At 34.7% G+C, this 18506-nt stretch overlaps 1 protein-coding gene and 1 long non-coding RNA gene across 5 annotated transcripts; one reads left to right on the forward strand and one right to left on the reverse strand.

The window, feature by feature from the left end:
* Window positions 1-9807: 9807 nt before the first annotated feature.
* LOC149988236 (uncharacterized) lies at window positions 9808-12506 on the reverse strand. 3 transcript variants are annotated; one of them, XR_016505066.1, is made up of 4 exons: window positions 12442-12506; window positions 11413-11727; window positions 11087-11179; window positions 9808-10355 (listed from the first exon to the last, which is right to left on the reverse strand). It is a non-coding gene; the product is annotated as an uncharacterized LOC149988236 (long non-coding RNA). The 3 variants fall into 3 exon arrangements; XR_016505065.1 differs by lacking the exon at window positions 12442-12506 and adding an exon at window positions 11890-12030 and having other exon boundaries at window positions 9815-10355; XR_016505064.1 differs by lacking the exons at window positions 9808-10355; window positions 12442-12506 and adding an exon at window positions 12018-12158 and having other exon boundaries at window positions 10735-11179.
* Window positions 12507-12592: 86 nt separating this feature from the next.
* On the forward strand, window positions 12593-15644 carry LOC112288035 (protein ARV 2). Of its 2 annotated transcripts, none has more exons than XM_024531803.3 (9): window positions 12593-12934; window positions 13036-13083; window positions 13700-13789; window positions 13925-13973; window positions 14229-14308; window positions 14483-14580; window positions 14695-14761; window positions 14886-14961; window positions 15208-15644. In XM_024531803.3, the coding sequence occupies exons 1-9, from the start codon at window positions 12827-12829 to the stop codon at window positions 15303-15305; spliced, it is 714 nt and encodes a 237-aa protein (XP_024387571.1). In that variant the 5' UTR covers window positions 12593-12826; the 3' UTR covers window positions 15306-15644. The 2 variants fall into 2 exon arrangements, with proteins under 2 accessions (XP_024387571.1, XP_024387572.1); XM_024531804.3 differs by having other exon boundaries at window positions 12800-12934; window positions 13928-13973.
* Window positions 15645-18506: the final 2862 nt, after the last annotated feature.

Consider the following 18506-nt stretch of genomic DNA (forward strand, 5'->3'; position numbering starts at 1 on the left):
TAATAAAGATTCGATAGAAGTTAGCAAAGTCAAGAAAGTATTGTACATCTCTAATCTTCTTTGGAATTTCCCATGATACAATTGCTTCCACCTTCTAAGGGTCCATCTTTAAACCTTCCATAATTACAATGAATCCTAAAAATTCCATCTCAGTTTGGTTAAACAAGCACTTCTCCAATTTGGCATAAAGTCCTCGCTTGCGAAGTTTTTCAAGGAGTAGACGAACATGTTTCTCATGTTCTTCTATATTTTTGGAGAATATCATAATATCATTTAGATAGATGCCAACAAAATCGTCAAGGTGCTCTTGAAAGATATCATTCATCATGTGTTAGAAGGCCGCCGGAGCATTAGTAAGACCAAAAGTCATGACATTATATTCAAAATGGCCATACCTTGTACGAAAAGCTGTCTTCCATTTGTCTCCTTCATTGATTCACACGAGGTTACAAGCTCTCCTTAGATTAATCTTTGTAAAGATCCTTACATACCCAAGTTGCTCTAGAAGACCTGATATCAAGGGTAATGGATAACGATTCTTCTTTGTCACCTTATTGAAACCTCAATAATCCACACACATCCGCAACAAGCCATCTTTCTTCTTCACAAATAAGATTGGTGCCTCAAGTAGCGACTTCAAATAACGAATGAAGTTCTTGGCTAGATTCTCGTCAATGTATTTTTGCAACTCTGCTAACTCTATTTGCAACAAATCGTAGATTAGGCCAAAAGGTGGTTGTGCTCCTTCCTGCAAGTCTATGGCACAATTATATGGTTGATGCTCTGATAGCATGTCAGCATTCTTTTTTTAAAACACGTCTTTAAAATCCTTATATTGCTTTGGTATACTTGCTGATAAAATCTTCTCTCCGCTAGTTGGAGTCACATAAATGACAAACGGTGTGCCATCCTTGGACGATATTATAAATGCTCTTGCTCCAATAAATAAGGGTTTTTTGATTCGAGATCTTCTAACATACTTACTCTTGGAATATTCTATAGGAAATATCATCCTTTGTAACTTCCAATCTATAGATGGATTATGTATTTCTAAAGAAGAAAGACCAAGAATAACAAGGTTTGATGGGATTCTAATAATATTAAAAATAATATAACTACTATGGTCTTTAAATGCCACCTCTATAGATTCTAATTCATGGATGACACTACCATATAATAAAGGTCGTTCATCTATTACTTCTATGTGAACTAGTTTAGGTTTTTGTACTAAAAGAATCTTATGATGCTTAGCAAATTCTTCATCTAAAAAGTAAGCAGATGCTCCTAAATCTAATAATACTAAGGTTTTTAATTTTTGAAGGCCAAAAGATAGAGGAATGGTAAAGCAATGGGTAGGTTGAGTGGAAAGAGAAGAACTTGATTGTTGTTGTGGTATTGAGTTGTCTAGCCGCATGGTCCATATTGTAGATGGGCATCTACATTTTCTTGAATAAATGTACCTTTAGTCCTGACAATGCATCGATTTTGTTTCTTAGACTAGTTTTGAGCTCTATGGCCTTCTTCACCACAATACAAGCATAGTCCTTCCTCCATACGTCGCTTTTTTTCTTCTAGAATTAGGCATTTGACACGTATTGCATCAATTTACATGTCTTCCACTTCTAAATGTGAATTCAAGCTACTTGCTGATATAATTGGAGCATGGTGAGTCATATGTTATCTTGAGCGTTGATCTTGGCGAGGTTGAAATGAGCGATTATTATACTTTACAGCTTGACTAATGACTTTGTTGAGCATTCGCGGATTGAAAAGAGATAATAACAAATCCTTCATATCATCCTTCAAGCCCCAATAAAATTGACTCATCAATGCTTCCTCGTCCTAATTGATGTCGCATGCTAATTATTTGAAATTTGATGTATAGACTGACGTGGACCATATCCTTTGTCGTAGTGGCCGGATCTTTGTTGTAGCCCATCGCACCTCATCATGTTCACCAAATGCTTCCGCAAACACCTCCAAAATAGTTTCGAAGTTGTTCAAAATTGACAATCCTTTCTCAAACAAAGGAGCAAACCATGATAGAGCTTGCTCCATGAGCAAAATTCCAACCAATCCAATATGTGACTCCTCCGTTGAATGGCATTTGGACTATAAAGCTGTTATCAATCTAATTTGATTGAAAAAACCTTGAAACTTTGAACACATACCATCGAACTTATCTAGAAGGCTAATTCGGGGTTCTTTTCATTGTAAGACCAACAGTCCTTGTTGAACTAGTGGCAAAGTTGCTTCTATTGGTACTGAAGCTTTAGGTTGATGAATCCTCGATTGTGCCATCTCAGATGCTCCATCATTATGAAGTCTTGCAATGATTCCTTCAATCTCTGCAGTTCTCTGTGATAACATAGCAAGAGTATTCATAATAGCATCCAACTTAGACTCATACTAATATCTTAACCTCTCGCCATTCTAACAGAAAGAAAGAAATGACTCCACAAGAAGGGAGTATTGGTTTAAAGGAGGGTACTCCGCAACCTCTAAAACGCCTTAAAACCTTCAAGAAGAGGGATAATCCACTCTCTCCAAGAAAGATAAGACTCCAATATTATAATAGAAGAAATATCAATTTAGAAGAGAGTAATCTGCAACCTCTAAGATACCAGCACCTTCAAGTAGATGGATAATTTACACTCTAATAAGAAGGAACTACCTCTGGTATGAAAGATGAGTGCAGTCTCGACAAACTATCACGAATTTAGAATACTGACTCGAAATCTAAACAAGAAACTCAAGAAGAATCGATAAAAATTAGATTAATCAGATGAGTACAAGAACAATACTAGAAAGGTGAGCTAGAACTCCAAGAGATGTATTATCAAGACCGAAGATCCCCTCAGTCTCAGCTCCTATATATACAAGCTAAGAAGCTTCTTAAGTAGCTTCCACAAATTAGGAAGCTTCTTAAGCAGCTTCCACAAGCTAAGAAGCTTTTCAAGCAGCTTCTACAAATTACAAAGCTTCTCTAGAACCTTCTAAAATCTTCTACAACTTCCTAGTATATGTCCTTGACAAGTATCAGATTTATATCTTGCATCACAATATCCAATCAATTTTGGATCTGTGGATTGTGTGTAGTATAATCTCAAGTCTTTACTATCTTTTAAATAATGTAATAAATATTTGATGCCATTCTAATATCGTAATGTTGGATGTGTACTATGTCTTGCAAGAACACTAATTACAAATGTAATATTTGGTCTTATAGATGTAGCTAAATACAAAAGTGTTCCAACTGCTGCGAGGTATAGATATTGATCTCACAATATTTCTTCCTCTTTCTCGCATGGACCATATGGATTATGACCATCACATCCACATGAAACCATTGGTGTGGACAATGGATAAGCATCAATCATATTAAATCTTTACAAGATTTGTCTAATATACGTTAGTTGATAGAAAAAAATGCCACCATCTGTTAGATGCATAATTTGAAGACCAATGTAGAAAGTTTTTTTTCTAGCATTTTTATCTCAAATTCACATATAAGTAGATTAGTAGCTGTAACACATGCAAATGTAGTGCCTACTAGGTTAAGAACATCAATATATATAGCCACGAGCAGAAAACCAGTTTTATCTCGTTTCATAAATAAACAAGGGATTAGTGGATTACTTATAAAATTATTTGTAATTAAATAATCTCAAAGATGTTGATACCACATGCGTCCGAATTGTTTTAAACCATACAAAGCCTTGCATAATTTAATACCACGATATTATCTTGGAGCAGATTCATTTCGAGTTCTTGTTTCTAAGCCATGTGGAACTTTCATATAAATATTTGCATCAACAGAACCATATAGATATGCAGTTACTACATCCATCACATGCATCTCAAAGGTGGCATGAATTATCATTCTAATAATATATCAAAATATAATTGAATCCATGATTGGAGAAATATATTTTCATAATCAATGCCGAATCGTTGAGTAAATCCTTGAGCAACAAGATGAGCTTTATAGCAGGTTATTTGACCTTGAGCATCTTGCTTGTATATTAATACCATCTTATATTCTGTAGGGCAAGATGTAAGAGTGTCTACAATTGGACCAAAGACTTTCTTCTTATGCAAAGAGGCATACTCCTCCTCAATAGCAGTTTTCCATTTTGACCAATCAAAGCAATGCATCACCTCCTCAATGGTTTGAGGTTCAAAATCGTCTTCCTTGCAAGAAAGGGCTTCTATAATCATATATATAAATGATTCATCTATCATAATAGATGGTCTATCCCAAATATCATCTGTAGCACAATACAAAATAGATAATTCTTTATTCAATTTGTTCTTATTCCTTCCAATTCCAAGATTATTTTTTGTAGGAATTGAAGGTATATTATGCATGGATATATCATCATGAATTGGTAGTCCCGCAAGATGAGTGGCAATTTCTTGAGAAATAATACCAAGATTAGTCAATTTTATAACTTTCTTCTTACGTCGTTGCTTATTTGGTCTACAAGTTTTTTTAGTTGTTGTTATAACTTAAGGTATTATAGTCAATGGCAATGCAATCCGAGTAGGTGCATTCTGAGCTTCATTAATAAGAACTCTTTTAATTCTACGTACATCATTGAAGCCATCAGATGTTTCATCTACGATCTATTTTAGATGCAAAATCTTAGCAACTTCACTTTTTGCCAAAGATGTCCTAGGATCGAGATTCATTGTAAACGTTTCTGGTGCTTGAAATATAAGTACTTTATTTCTTTGTTGATTGGATACTCTTCCTTAAAGAAGTGAGAATATATTTTCTTCAAAACAGTAATTTTACAAATGTATATGTAATAATGTGCCAGTTGATGGATCAACAATACAAATAATGCTTGGTGAATCAAAACCAACATATATGCTTTCTTATCGATGAGCTTCAATAGTACGCCGTTGAAGTTTTGGTACTGGAATCCAAGCACCGTGTCTAAATACTCGTAAGTGAGATATATTTAAAACACGACCCAAAATGAGCTCATGTCATGAAACAATTTCAAGAAAAGAAGGGCGGAGGCATATTAATGCTGTAGCATGTAAAATTACATGACCCCACATAGATGCAGGTAAATTTCCATGAAGGAAGAGTTGTCAGGTAATGAATTGTATATGCTTTATAAATGACTCTGTAAATTCATTTTGAGCATGTTCATATGGAACACAATATGTCAACTCAATTCTTATTGCAGTACAATAGTCTTCAAAAGACTTTGATGTGAATTCTTTTGCATTACTCATACACAATGTTTTTATAGGATAATCAAGAAAATGTATCGAAAAATAAATAAGTATAGATATAAGATTGGCAAACACCATGTTTTGAGTTGATAATAATAAAACATGTGATTGTTTACCTGATGCATGAAGAAGGACCAAAAAATAACGAAATGATCCTGATATTTGATTAATAGGACGACAAATATCACCATGCAATCTTTCAAGCATTGGTGGTAATTCTTGTGGAAGTTTTCAAATTGAAGGCTGAATAATCATTTTACCTTGCATACATGCACGACATAATTCTATAGAATGTACATCTGTAGGCTTTAAATTGTGCCCAGTTATACATGGAATGATCTTTCTAAATAATGTGGATCCTAGATGTCCCAATCGTCCATGCCAGAGAGAAACACGACTCTCTGTGATAGATGATGCAAAATTAAATATAATAGGAGTCCGAATCACAATTTGGTGTAAACCATTTTCTGTAGCAAAAGCTTTTTCAACAACTTTATGATTCTTCACAAGAACCAAAATCTCTTTTCTATTTAAAATGGCACTCAATAGATGATAACCATTAATATGTACATCTCGGTAGTTGATCAGACTCCGAGGTATTGATGGTGCAAACATCACATGTTTATATTTTATGATAGAATCCGTAGGTAATTTTACCATTGCCATACCTTCTTGGAAACAAAATGCATTTACTCCAGCCATGGTCATCATATTTTTAGTTTGCCAAGTTAAAGATTTTTCAATAAAAAATTATCTATCTCGCAAGATAGTATGTGTTGTTGCAAAATCAATGAGCACATCATTTGATTCATCATTAGAGGTTTTGACATTCATATAAGCCTCTAAATCATCAACACCAATTGAATCTATCAACACATCTATAGTATGAACTTCACGAGCCTCAAATTGTAGTTTCTTATTTATTTGGAATATTTTAATAAAATATTCTAAAGTATGGCACGTATGTACTAAATTTCCAATCATTCTACACTTATGGCAAGAACGCATCTTTGATTTTTGTTTTCTACTATAATTAATAGTAGAACGCTTATTCTTTCCATATGGGTAGAAATAGTCATGACTATGACTATCTTGGTACTTATAAGCATGTTTTTCATATTTATATAATTTTTTCTTAGATTTTGAAATATTAAGTGCATGAGATTCTGGAACTGTAGCTCCAATAGGATGAGCTTCCGCATTGCGCAAGAATAGTTCATTTTGCTTCTCCACAAGAAGTAGATAGGACATGAGATGAGAATGACTCTAAAATTTCATGTTCCTATATTGTTGTGCAAGTATAATAGATACAAAAGGAAATGTAGAGAGAGTTTTTTCAATTATTTCTTCTTCAGAGATGCTTTGTCCACATAATCGTAATTGTGAGACAATATTATATATTTCACTATTGAAAGCATTTAAATTTAGAAAATCCAAGACATGTAAATGTGTCCAATTATGATGTGCGCGTGGAAGGAAATGGTCTTTTGATGATCAAACTTAGATTTAAGATTCTTCCAAAGTTCTGTAAGATCTTCCATTTCTAAGTATTGATATTGTAATGCAGGTATAAGATAACGACGAAGGAGAAGAAGTGCTTTCCAAAAAATAGTAGGATGAATAGAAATACTTATTGTAGGAGATTCTTCAAACATAATGACATCCGAGGGTTGTTCTGCAAATAAATTTACTTTTGCTATTTTTACCGAGAATAGATAATTGTTTCCATCCAAAGTCAATGGTAGAAATAAAAGAGCTTGAAAATATTGCGATGCATTGGTAATAGTTGGAACCATAGTAGAAGCAGTTGAAGATGTTGAAGCACTGATTATAAATAAATCTATAAAGAAAATATAAAATCAAATAAAAAAGTTGAGTAAAACGTATCTTAAAATATAAAATCAAATAAAATGATAAACTTGAACTTGAAAAATAAAAATATTATTTTATTTTTTTATTTTATTTTTTTTATAGAAGAGATTGTGGATTAAAGCAAAAAAATAACAGTTGGACAACGGCAGCATGCAACGGCAGGCAGTAGTGGTAGGGCGACAAGGTGGCAGTAATGGCAAGGCACAATAAGAGGGTGGTAGCGGTAGCGGCAATGTCACTGGCGGTAATATCAACGTCAGATCAACAGCGGCAAGGTCGGTGGCAACATCAATGTCAACATCAATAGCGACAGGGTAGGCATCAATGTCAATGGCAGCAAGGTGGATGGTAGTGGCAATGTCAGCATCAACGGCAACATAGAAGCAGTGACGACAGCAATAGCGGCAGGTTTGGCGGCAGTTTGATAGCAGTTCAGTAGCTATTTGGTTGCAAACACGGGACACAGCAGGGAGCAAGGTGAAGTTGGGCTGGATCAAATATTCTAAACAAGTATTTTAAGCAAGTAAAGCAGAGAGTAGAACTAATGCTCTAAGCAAGCAATTAATGTGTGAGAGGCTAGCAAGAAGAGCAGCAAGTTCATAAGGCAGACATTGAACAAGATTAGCAACAAGTTTGAAGAGTCAAGATTAGAGCAAAAATAAATTATGATAGTATGTAGAAGAGAGTCGTGTTGATAATATGTTAAAAATATTTAGAAAGACATAAGAGTAATAGTAAATAATACACACACACAAGAGTAGTAGTAAGTCATACACACAAGAGGGTTTTTAAGAAGAAAGAGCTTCACATATAAAATTCTATTGATCTTGTTGTATCTCATATACAAAAAGAGAAAAGGAGAGAAGATAAACAGTACTTCTTCATTAGACTCTAAATACTATAGCTATAGTATTTATTGTAGTCTACAGTAAATATTATAGAGAGCGCTGGCTACATTTAATGATCTCAACACAAACTAACCTGATTTCCATTACACTATAAATATATATATATATATATATATATATATATATATACCAATTATAAAAATCATGATTTTAATGGTACTTCATGTCAATCATTTTTGGACTAAATAAAGAACTCATATCAATTTTCCATCAAAACTTTACAACAAAGTAATAAATAAGTCCCAAACAATAAAACCTAATATAATATACTATTATATATGTATTTTTATTTATTTATTTTATAACACAAAATTAACTAAAATATTAAATTGACATAAGAAAATCCTACATTGATCCACCTTTTCTCTTATTATCTTATACCACATCATACATTCTTTGCATATTTGAAGAGGGTCATTCTTGGATCATATGAATTTGGCTTCAACATTTATTGAATGAATTTTGAAGCTAATCTTGCATTAAAGAATTTGAGTGATTCAACTCTACTTTGACAATTGGTTGAAAAATCTACAAAGTCCTTGGCTATCTTATCAATATTAGTGAATGAAGAAAAATACTCTATAGATGCAAAATAAAGGAATTAGTGAGAGAAGATGATCTTTTGCAGATTAGTGAGGATTGCATGTCGTAGTTTAGAATGGTATGAGGAAAGAAGAGCCCATTTAAGATTTACTTGAATCAATTAAATATTTTACAAAATTAATTGTAAAAATAATTAAAACAATATTTCTTATGAATATAATAGAAATTTTTTACTCAATTTAGTTTTTTCATACTATGAAAATTGTTAAAAATATATATATATATATATATATATATATAGTTGAATTATAAACATTATGTTATAATCTTTAATTAAATTCAAGATAATTTACATAAAAAAAATATTAAAAAATATTTAATACTAAAATTCAATAAGTATTATAATATATTGGTTATGCTAACTTCTCTTGTTTTTCTTATTGCTTGTGAATGAAATAATTAAAATAAAAATTGAAATAATAATAATAACAATAATTTTAATTTTAAAAGTTTTTAATAATTTTTATCTAATAGAACTAGTTTTTTCAATAATTTATTTAAGAATTTATACTATTATTTAGGTGATATGTCAACCAATTTTATTCTTTTTTTTAATCTTTTTATTTTTTTTGAATTCAAAAGAATTAAATTAATACATACTTCATAAATATATTATGCATATAGAATTATTATCAATGCATAAAAACCATGATTATTTTAATTAGAGCAACAATTTATCACTTATGTATCAAAATTATGCATATATTTTTTGGTCACTAAATACATTAATATAAATTAATTATTATTTATTTTAAAAACTTGTTCTTTCATCCACTATTATTTCTAATATTCTTTTTTTATTTCTTTAATTCCTTACCATATAATGTACTTTTATGCAATGACATCTTTTAAAAGATTATTTTTGGTATTTTTTTTTATATAACACCATTCAAATTTTGCCATAAACTCTTTTTTTCTATCAAAGAAGAAATATAATAATTTAGTAAAAATATTCATTTTTTAATTTTAAAATTCGTATTGAAGATGTATGTGTGTATATATATATATATATATATAGATGTACATGGAAATGTTAAATAGACCCTAATTTTAACTACATCAACCTATCCATAATGAAGAATATGATAATCATGATGAATACAATTGGTTTATATTGATTTTGGATCCAACAATAGAAAAATGAATCTAAATGTCATGTTTTTTTCATGATGGTTAGAATAGGCGGCTAAATTTAGTAAAATCCTGGATCTATTTAACATTTCCTTATATATATATATATATATATATATATATTAAATATGACAATAGTAAGAATATTAAAATTATGCTTAATCCAAGTCAACTATACACCTTGACAATACTTGTCTTTTGCAACTTGAAACAAAATCATACTTTCATCATATTTTTCTCAAATACATCAAAGCACACAATCTGCAAGAAATCCTCAGTCTTTTCACAAGAACATCACAATTAACTGCAAACATTCAACATTCCAACCAAAATCGTTCAAGTTCAAGAGTTGTTTTGCTTTATCCAATCCTTCATTACACAACACCAACACATTTGGGTGGTTAGATATCAACAAGACCAAGCCAACAAAACCAAGACGAATGTTGAAATGAGCATTTGAGAGAGGAATTGAAGAGTGAGTTGGAGTTCACTTACTCACTGTGTCTTTGCCGATGCTCCACCGACAAAAGATAAAGGGAGCTTCATAGCTGCTTTACAAGGGAAGCCCCTGGATCTCTAACACACAGTCTGCACAAATTAATGTTGTATGGATACGTAAAAAAGAAGCTCCTGGGTCATTGTCTGGTGTGGGAGACCTGTGACCATTGCATCTTCGATGTTGACCCACAACAAAACTTTCCTTTCAGCATGAATGATTGTAGTATTGAAGGATACTTTATCATCTCAATACATGGACTGGAAACTCTACTATCCAGCAAACAACATTCTCGGTGATTCGTTCTGTTCAATTATGTGCAACTTCAGCTATTCTATTGTTTCAAATTTAAGTATAAAGATCTATGGTTACAGACTTGGCACCTAGGAGCAATCCCCAGTGAGGAACACATACACTGACTAAAGGTTCAGCTTAGGCTTGTGTTTTAGACACCCACGTCTCGGTACAAGATCACGGTGAAAACATTTTCACATTATAATGGAATTGTAGATTTGCAATAACACATTTTCTAGTTCCGCCAACTGTTCTGAATTTGCAAAAGAAGTCGACTACAACCATGGCCAACTTGCGTTCCAGCCACTTGATCCACCTTGTGTGGTTCCAACAGCCTACTCTATTGTGCACGACATTTCTTTGAAAGTGGTGAATGCTTCCAATTGTGAGTCACAGTCAAGTCTAACAAGGGATAATTCAGACCTTAAGACAGAAAAAAATCACTTTTCATATTTACAGACACCCTTCAATTAAGACCATGTTTTCATCAACGCGGTGACCTTCCAGGCATAGAATAATCTTCGATTACCTCTCAAGTATGCTCCCTGTTCCGAACATCCATAAAACTGCTACCGTCTTTGATTATCATGAATCCAGGTTGAACAGATAGAGCTAAAAAAACCTGGGCACAAGATGATACATGATATTCAGAATACATGATGTTTAGAAGACATGATCCAGGGAGTTGAGCATCCATAAAACAGAATGTAGCTCTGCTGTGAAACGATTTGCAGCGTCACCACAATGCAATAACCCCATCTCTGAAGTCTCGGTTGAAAATGCCCACAATCGACAGGTAATCTCGCAATGCAAACACGACAGCATCCAGGTCTCAAAGCAAGCTTACATACTTACTCAAATGGTATGAAATAAGCCTCAGATTGGCGAGCGTGGTAGGATTCCACCAGCCTATCCCGAGGTAAGACGATTTAGGTGCTTTCTTGCATCTTAATTCCTTCGGTTCAGATAGTATTCTGCAAAGTTGCAAGCGGTCCAGTAACAAGAGATACTTAGCCTGCATACCTAATTTAGCTCTGGCACCGCATACAAGCCCAGGGCAGCACATTTAACTACCAAATCCTGCTTAAATGGCAATATAATCACATGCTCAGACTGCATTTGCAGCCACCGGAAGTCATCAACTTCGGCGAACATTCGAATTTGAAACCTCTGCAACAAACAATAAAACCTCCTCACTTTTCTCATTCCGGAATTTTGATAGTAAACCCTGAACTCTTCAACCACAGCAAGAAACAGAGATTTCCTAACAATTGATGGCCCGAACACTGCAACAACAATACAAAAATGATGAAATTATATGAGCAATCCTACCCTGATCAATCCCGTATTTTCCTCATGACCTAACACAATCCTAAATTTTAAACCTCGTCCGCTACAATTCTCATTCCATCACCACCAATTTTCAATCCGAGCATCGGCAAACGCGCGGAACAATGTACATGAAGCTCCGAAGAAGTGGTCGGAGCCCAACGCTCGGCATGGAACAATTCGTCTGGCATGATCCTCACGATGTATAAATCGACAGGAAAAAACAAATGGCCACGAACTCTCCCCATCTTCACGAGTAATCCCTAATACATCAGTCAAGTTTGATGTAGACTCCCACTTCATGAAGCCGTGGAGGCTGATGAAAGGCTGAATGACATGGAGTTCCCTCTGATGAGAATGGTCCTCACTGAAAACAATGAACACAGTGCTTCACTGGCTTGGTCTAAACGGAGATTGCGCACGAGATGCAGAAACAAACCGGTCTGCGAAACCCCATACCACTCCTATGCAAAGCTTGCAATCAGTGCCACCACTTTCGACGCTTACGAGTCATGTTACCGACGATCGTCAATTGCAACGAAAACCCAACTTCACCTTGAAAGCTAGCGCGTGGTTGGAAACTTGCTTTTCGTTCGAGAGGCGAGGGAAACCTGAAAATGTGCTTCACAAGTACATTCTAGCACCTAAATCTATACATAGTCTAAGGGTTCTTTATTCTTCCATGATCGTCGGTGACAGGGCTTGAGGTTTTTAGTAGTGTAGTCAAGTTGAGGGAAGGGCATTTCATTGAAAGGTCTTTAATCACGATTTCGAAGATGAAAATGTGTGCAACCGTGGAGCGACGCAGTAGAAAGTGGGTTGTTCAAGTCGATCACTCATAGTTTGCGACAAGGACATTGCAACCAGTGTCGGTTTCAAGAGGATGAGCGCAGTGCAGGATTGAGGGAGAGAAGCGCACAAAGAAAGGAGGAGAGGCAGGATGGGGAAGTTGGGTGCGGATGCGTCCATGAGATGTGTGCATTGTGGAACTCCAGTGGCAGCCGTATATGTGGAGTATTCCCCCGGCAACATTCGTCTCTCTGAATGCGTATGGCGATCACTTACACTCTCTCGTTATAGTTTGCGCTTGGAGTCGAGTGGTTGAGTTTACATTTTTCCGAAGCTTACTGGATTACATACTTGATGCAGGCTAAATGTGGATTCGTGGCTGACGAGTATGTAGAGTGTGAGATTATGGTAATGACTCAATGCTCCTTCCTCTCTGTTTGAGACAAATCTCAGTCGAGTCCCGACGGGTTCTTTGCTGATAGAACTTGTTGAACCTGTCTGTGTGTAGTACTGCAGTTTTGTTTGCAAGAATCCGATGAGTACTTCGATCTAATCAGTTCCAAGCCAATCCAGGATTCAGAATAATAAATTTCGACCAGGAAGAGCTGCGTCTTCGTGGTCATTTACATCATCCACGCTTGTTTAGGGTCTTAGAGGTAACAAACAACTAACTAACCAACTAAATGAATGAATAAATAAATACAGAACGTAATACCTCTATTTAGGGGATAGCTGCCTTGGTAGACACCATCTTTAACCAATTGCTTCGTCGTCAAATTCTTCTTCAAGTAAAGAATGTGTTGACTTCTAGGATTCAGTTTTTCTCATCTCCTACCGCAGAGTCGTTCATCATAAAACCATGTCTAGCATTCCTTGTTGCTATGTGATGGAAACGAAGAGCTTAAAGAGGAAAGAGAAATCATTTTTGTATCAAGCTTGATAATCTAAGTCAGGGTTTATCTTTAATTTGCACTATACCATGGAGAGATGCTAGTTTGAAGAATGTATAATTATTTTGTCACAGATAGTGGTGATTGATTTGATTCTGCACAAGCCTGAGGCTTATCGGCATATCTTCTTCAATTACCCCCTCCTTCACAAGCTTAAAATGCTGGTAATCTTCACTTTTTCCTCGTTGTTTGTTTTTTCTATCGTTGCTAATGACAGTTCTAAGGTATTGCCAGTTAGGGTGAGCTTCATGTCGTATCATAAATCTTTGCTTACATCGTCTGTAAATCCCCCTTATTAGCAGGAATTCGTGTGGAAGACGAGCCTCCTTGTTCTACTTCTAGACTCATGTACATAATCTCGAACTCCTCAGTGCCCTCCATTGAATGTACGATGTTCTTCAAAATATGATTTTGTTTATTACGCCATCGTGGACTCGTCTTCATTCTTACATATTTGTTACCTACCGTAGTTGAGAATAATTCCGGCTATGTGAGTTACAGTTATATATATTTTTGATCAATCAAATGTCTGTCAAACACATTAGTCATTCATGCCAATATGGATTGAAATATCCTGAAGCGAGCTCTGTCGCGGTTTCTCAGGTAAACTATGTTTACGAGGTGTAGGGAAGACAGATGTTCGGTGGGAAAGCCTCTCTCTGTTTCTCTCTACTGCAGGGAAGGTCTGTCTCTATCTCCACCTCATATGTTAGTGTGTGCACCAGATGTTACGAAGCATTCAACATAATGTTTATACTATGATTTTATCACGTGTTGATCTTTTAGCAGTTCGTAATTCTGGGTTCGAATTCCAGTGTGTGGACGCACATATTATCCCTGCTGGTGTAATTTTGCAGGTTTTGGCCAAAGTAGGACTGGCGAATGTGGTGTTCTTAATTACTGTATTGGCATTAGCTTATGCACTACCAAATCTAGGGCCACATGCGAAGTCCAAGTAAGTCAATTCACTCAACAGTAACGCCTGAAGCACTTCTTTGCTACGGTCGTTTTTATTGACCAAACTTAGAACATACAACATTGGCATTCTGATTGTCATGGGTTGCTTCAGATGGACAGATTTGCTTATGGCGGTAGCGCTTTCAAGCTATTTCAAGATGTTTGTATTCGCAATGATGGTGAGATACGTTCCATTGATGCGCTGTGAAGCTTAAGAGGTTCAAATGCTTGTAGCCTTTAGTTACACAGCATGCTATGAAATTGCTCCGTCGATGAAAAAATTTGTAAATGATGGGATGGCAGGTTTGGGAATATTCACCTCTGATGACGCTTATCATTGACATGCTTGTGTTGTCATCTAATACCGTAGCTTTAAAAGGTATGGCGTTTTTCTTGGGGTATTGGATTACACTTATGCTGCAAATAAGAGATACTTGTCATCAATACCAGGATTTCAGCACTTGACTTGTTGCTGTAGCGTATGTGGGTAGCTTTATTTCTGAAACTACTTTGCAATGTCCGGGATGAGGATATTGGAATTTTATATGCAACTTACTTAGTAATCCACTGGAAACTGCTCGTGTTAAATTTCTAAGCCCTCTCTGCTTTGTTTGTGCATTCTCAGTGATGTTAAATACCAGCACCCCGATTGCTGCAACGGTCATAGCTGCAGCTGCTTTCTTCAGAACTCTGTGCCGCATTTCCATAGACTTTGTTCTGTAGCTCTGGAAATGGTCCTACAAAAATCATGCCCACCATTTTCGAATACATGGTAATGGCATTACGTGCTTACAGCTACCACACAATGGTGATCATCGCTATTTTTCGACCGTGGCAATCTGTGCTGCAGAAGAACATGCCATCGTACATAAGAAAAGTGTGTTGACCAAATGCCTGAAGATAGATTGTTTATTGATTTGAGTTATAAAATGTATGATAGAACAGTTGATTGGTCCATGGCCTGCAAACAAAACTTTTAGATGTTGGCCTTGATGTTGAGTATGAATTTATGGCTGTTGAATCAAACATAAATCCAATACCACATTTTATTTTATTTTTTAATAGTGAAATTCAAAGCTATATGATTTTTGATGATTTTGATAAATTTGAGATTAGTTATTTTTGGGTGCAAATCGATGTTTCCTAAAAGAACAAGATCCAAGGTATGATACATTAGCTTGGTTGTATTCTATTTGGGATAAAATGAAGTGATGTTTTAGTGTGTTTTCAGATTAGTGATATATTGAAAATTAAGTTTGTTTTGAAAATTTATACCTGTTAAAAATGAGTACTGGTGAATTATTCATACACTATATTGCATCTAGTATTTCTCAAGTATAAAAAATATGTTTTCATTTTTTATCTTTTCTAGGATAATAATTTGATTATCATTAAATTTTTCATTGACTACCATTGAATAAACAGAAAGATCTACATCTTTCTATAAAACTTTAATTGATTAGCTCAGTACATTTTTTTAAATCAGATTTGAATTTAGATTTATGTCTTGTCTTGACTGTAAGTGTGATACTTGTTTATGAATACATAATTTGTCATGTCTTAATATGTTAGTATCAAATATTATGGCATGTTTTTTGTTAAAAACTAAATAAATAAATGAACAAAAGATAATTTAAACACTTTTTAAAAATAAAACACAATAGAATTGATGGAATTTGTTGGCTATTGCAACTTAAATTATATCAACTCATACTGTAATTAGAACATGTTAACTTGCATTAATTAATAAATATTTCTATCACATAAATAGAAATTTTAAGTTTTGTTTAATTATCTTCAAATTTCAAGTACCTTTATGAAACAAACCTACTTCTAATGTAAATAAGAACTGAAATCAATGCATTAAGTGCCATAAATTCTTTGAAGTAAAGGTGCACATTTTGTGCTTCATTATATACTTGTACAAAAATTGCTCTCAACCAAAATATATTTAAGTTCTTATGAAGTTTATCAAGTGAGTCATGAATTTTATGTTTCTTATTTCTTGTTTAATCCTCTATTTTCCTAATATTCATTATTAGTCTTGATTCAATCTACCAATCCTTTTGTTAATATACTTGGAGGGTAGAAGATGATGCATTAATATATTCTTAACATTATAACAAAAAAGGTGCCTAACTTGTACCTTGGTAACTTGGCATTGAATAAGTATTAGTCTCTTGTCTACCTCATAGGCAACAAGCGAGACAAAACAAAAATCAATATTAATCATATAAGATTAAATATTGAAGTCATTAACTAGGAGGATTAATAGTAATAGCAATGGATTTGGGAGGCACTAGATTTTGGCCATCTATGCAATTTTTTAAGTTTTACCTATCTTCTTAGCCTGTCTTAACCCTCTTTCTACTTGGCCAAGGTTTCTTGGCCTTCGCTTCTCTTGCCACTTAGTTTTGATCTTTCTACTTGGCCAAGGTTTCTTAGCCTTTGCTTCTCTTGCCACTTAGTTTTGATCTTAGTAGGAAGATACATGCAAGGGCAAGCATATAAAAAAATTGTTAAATTGCCCAAAATCTATTCACAAATGAAGATAAAAATAAAATAAAATAAAATAAAATAAAAAAATCATTGTGATACTATTTGGGCATCTTTTTTTAATACGGCCCATCTCTAGAATTAATTTTACACACCACATTTTTTTAAAATAATTGTCAAAATGCCAACTATGCACAATAGTGAAAAATGAGGTGTTTTAGGATACCACTCTTCACAATGCCAATGACCCACCAAGAAGGCATGCCAAGCAATGCCACATTTTATTTTTTATTATTATTTTTTTTTTCTCTCTTTTCTTTTTCTTTACTTTTCCCATCTCTCTGGAGTATTCTCTATAAGGATGCATATATCTCCTAAGTTTTAAAAATACATTGGTGTGTGAGACTGACTTCCATTAAAAGAAAAATGAGAAAATCATGGCCGAACTTTACAGTTATTCCAAATTGTTCATTTCTCAATGGATCTTGTTCTTAGAATTTTTGAATGTCAAGTTTTTTAGATGAAAAGGAGTTCAAGAAATTAAAACCATAGAAATAATATTATTTTTAATATTTATATCTTTTTTTTATAATTTAAAATATACATATATATATATATATATACTTATCCATAAGGTATAGATGATAAATATTATTAGGAAAGGGAATAGAACGCGTGCTCGATACCCTGCCATGCTAACCTCAGGCAACGATATGCTGGATCAGTTGACACCCGTCTCATGACCCCCCAACGAGGGTATCGTCTCCGCTGGCTGCCTTGAGCCACGTAGTTCCCCACGGCGGGAGGACCTACGTGGCGTCCAACGTGCACAGTGGCAGCGACTGCCACGCCAGCCATATGAACACGTGTTATAAAACGATTAGTCCAATTAATCCGACGTGTCAGAGACCTGAGTCCTGCGGAGCCCCGTCACTGGCCCGCCCCACCATATAAATCGACCTCAACAACTCAAGAGCAGGTGTTGCGGACTTTCTGTGGGCAATGGAGGATTAGCGATCGAGCGAGGGAAGCTCAGGTGGTTGGGTGTGTGGAGATCAGGCAGACTGACGAGATCGAGCATTGAGCATCACGAAGTGGGGCTTCGAAACTAGAGTTGGATCAGTGCACTGGACGAAATTTGCACATGAGTTTTCTCAGTATGTGTGCATGGATGCCTTCACGAGGATGGGAGACAAGCTTTTTGTATAAACTTCATGTACACACAAGAACTTGTTTGAGTCTGTAAATTAATGGCAACTTGTGCACAGTTTTTTTCTTTTTTTTTCTTTTTTTTTCCCCCTCAAAGGCAGGTTGCTGCAAAGGATATTTGAGGAAGCAGCGATGAAACGTCCATTTATCCACAAATTCCATTTTGGGTCCAGATCGGAGTCAGTGCATTCCAATCAGAATCCGTCTTCGCACCAGTAC

Source organism: Physcomitrium patens, chromosome 10 (assembly GCF_059467195.1).
Source record: "Physcomitrium patens ecotype Gransden chromosome 10, ASM5946719v1, whole genome shotgun sequence".
NCBI classification, from domain to species: domain Eukaryota; kingdom Viridiplantae; phylum Streptophyta; class Bryopsida; order Funariales; family Funariaceae; genus Physcomitrium; species Physcomitrium patens.

Bases quoted from the DNA above. Each gene is read 5' to 3' on its own strand.
- LOC112288035 (XM_024531803.3), top strand. From the start codon at position 12,827: ATGGGGAAGTTGGGTGCGGATGCGTCCATGAGATGTGTGCATTGTGGA. The intron at 14,581-14,694 runs GTAAGTCAATTC...GGGTTGCTTCAG, and splicing joins GGGCCACATGCGAAGTCCAA to ATGGACAGATTTGCTTATGG. The intron at 14,762-14,885 runs GTGAGATACGTT...ATGGGATGGCAG, and splicing joins TGTTTGTATTCGCAATGATG to GTTTGGGAATATTCACCTCT.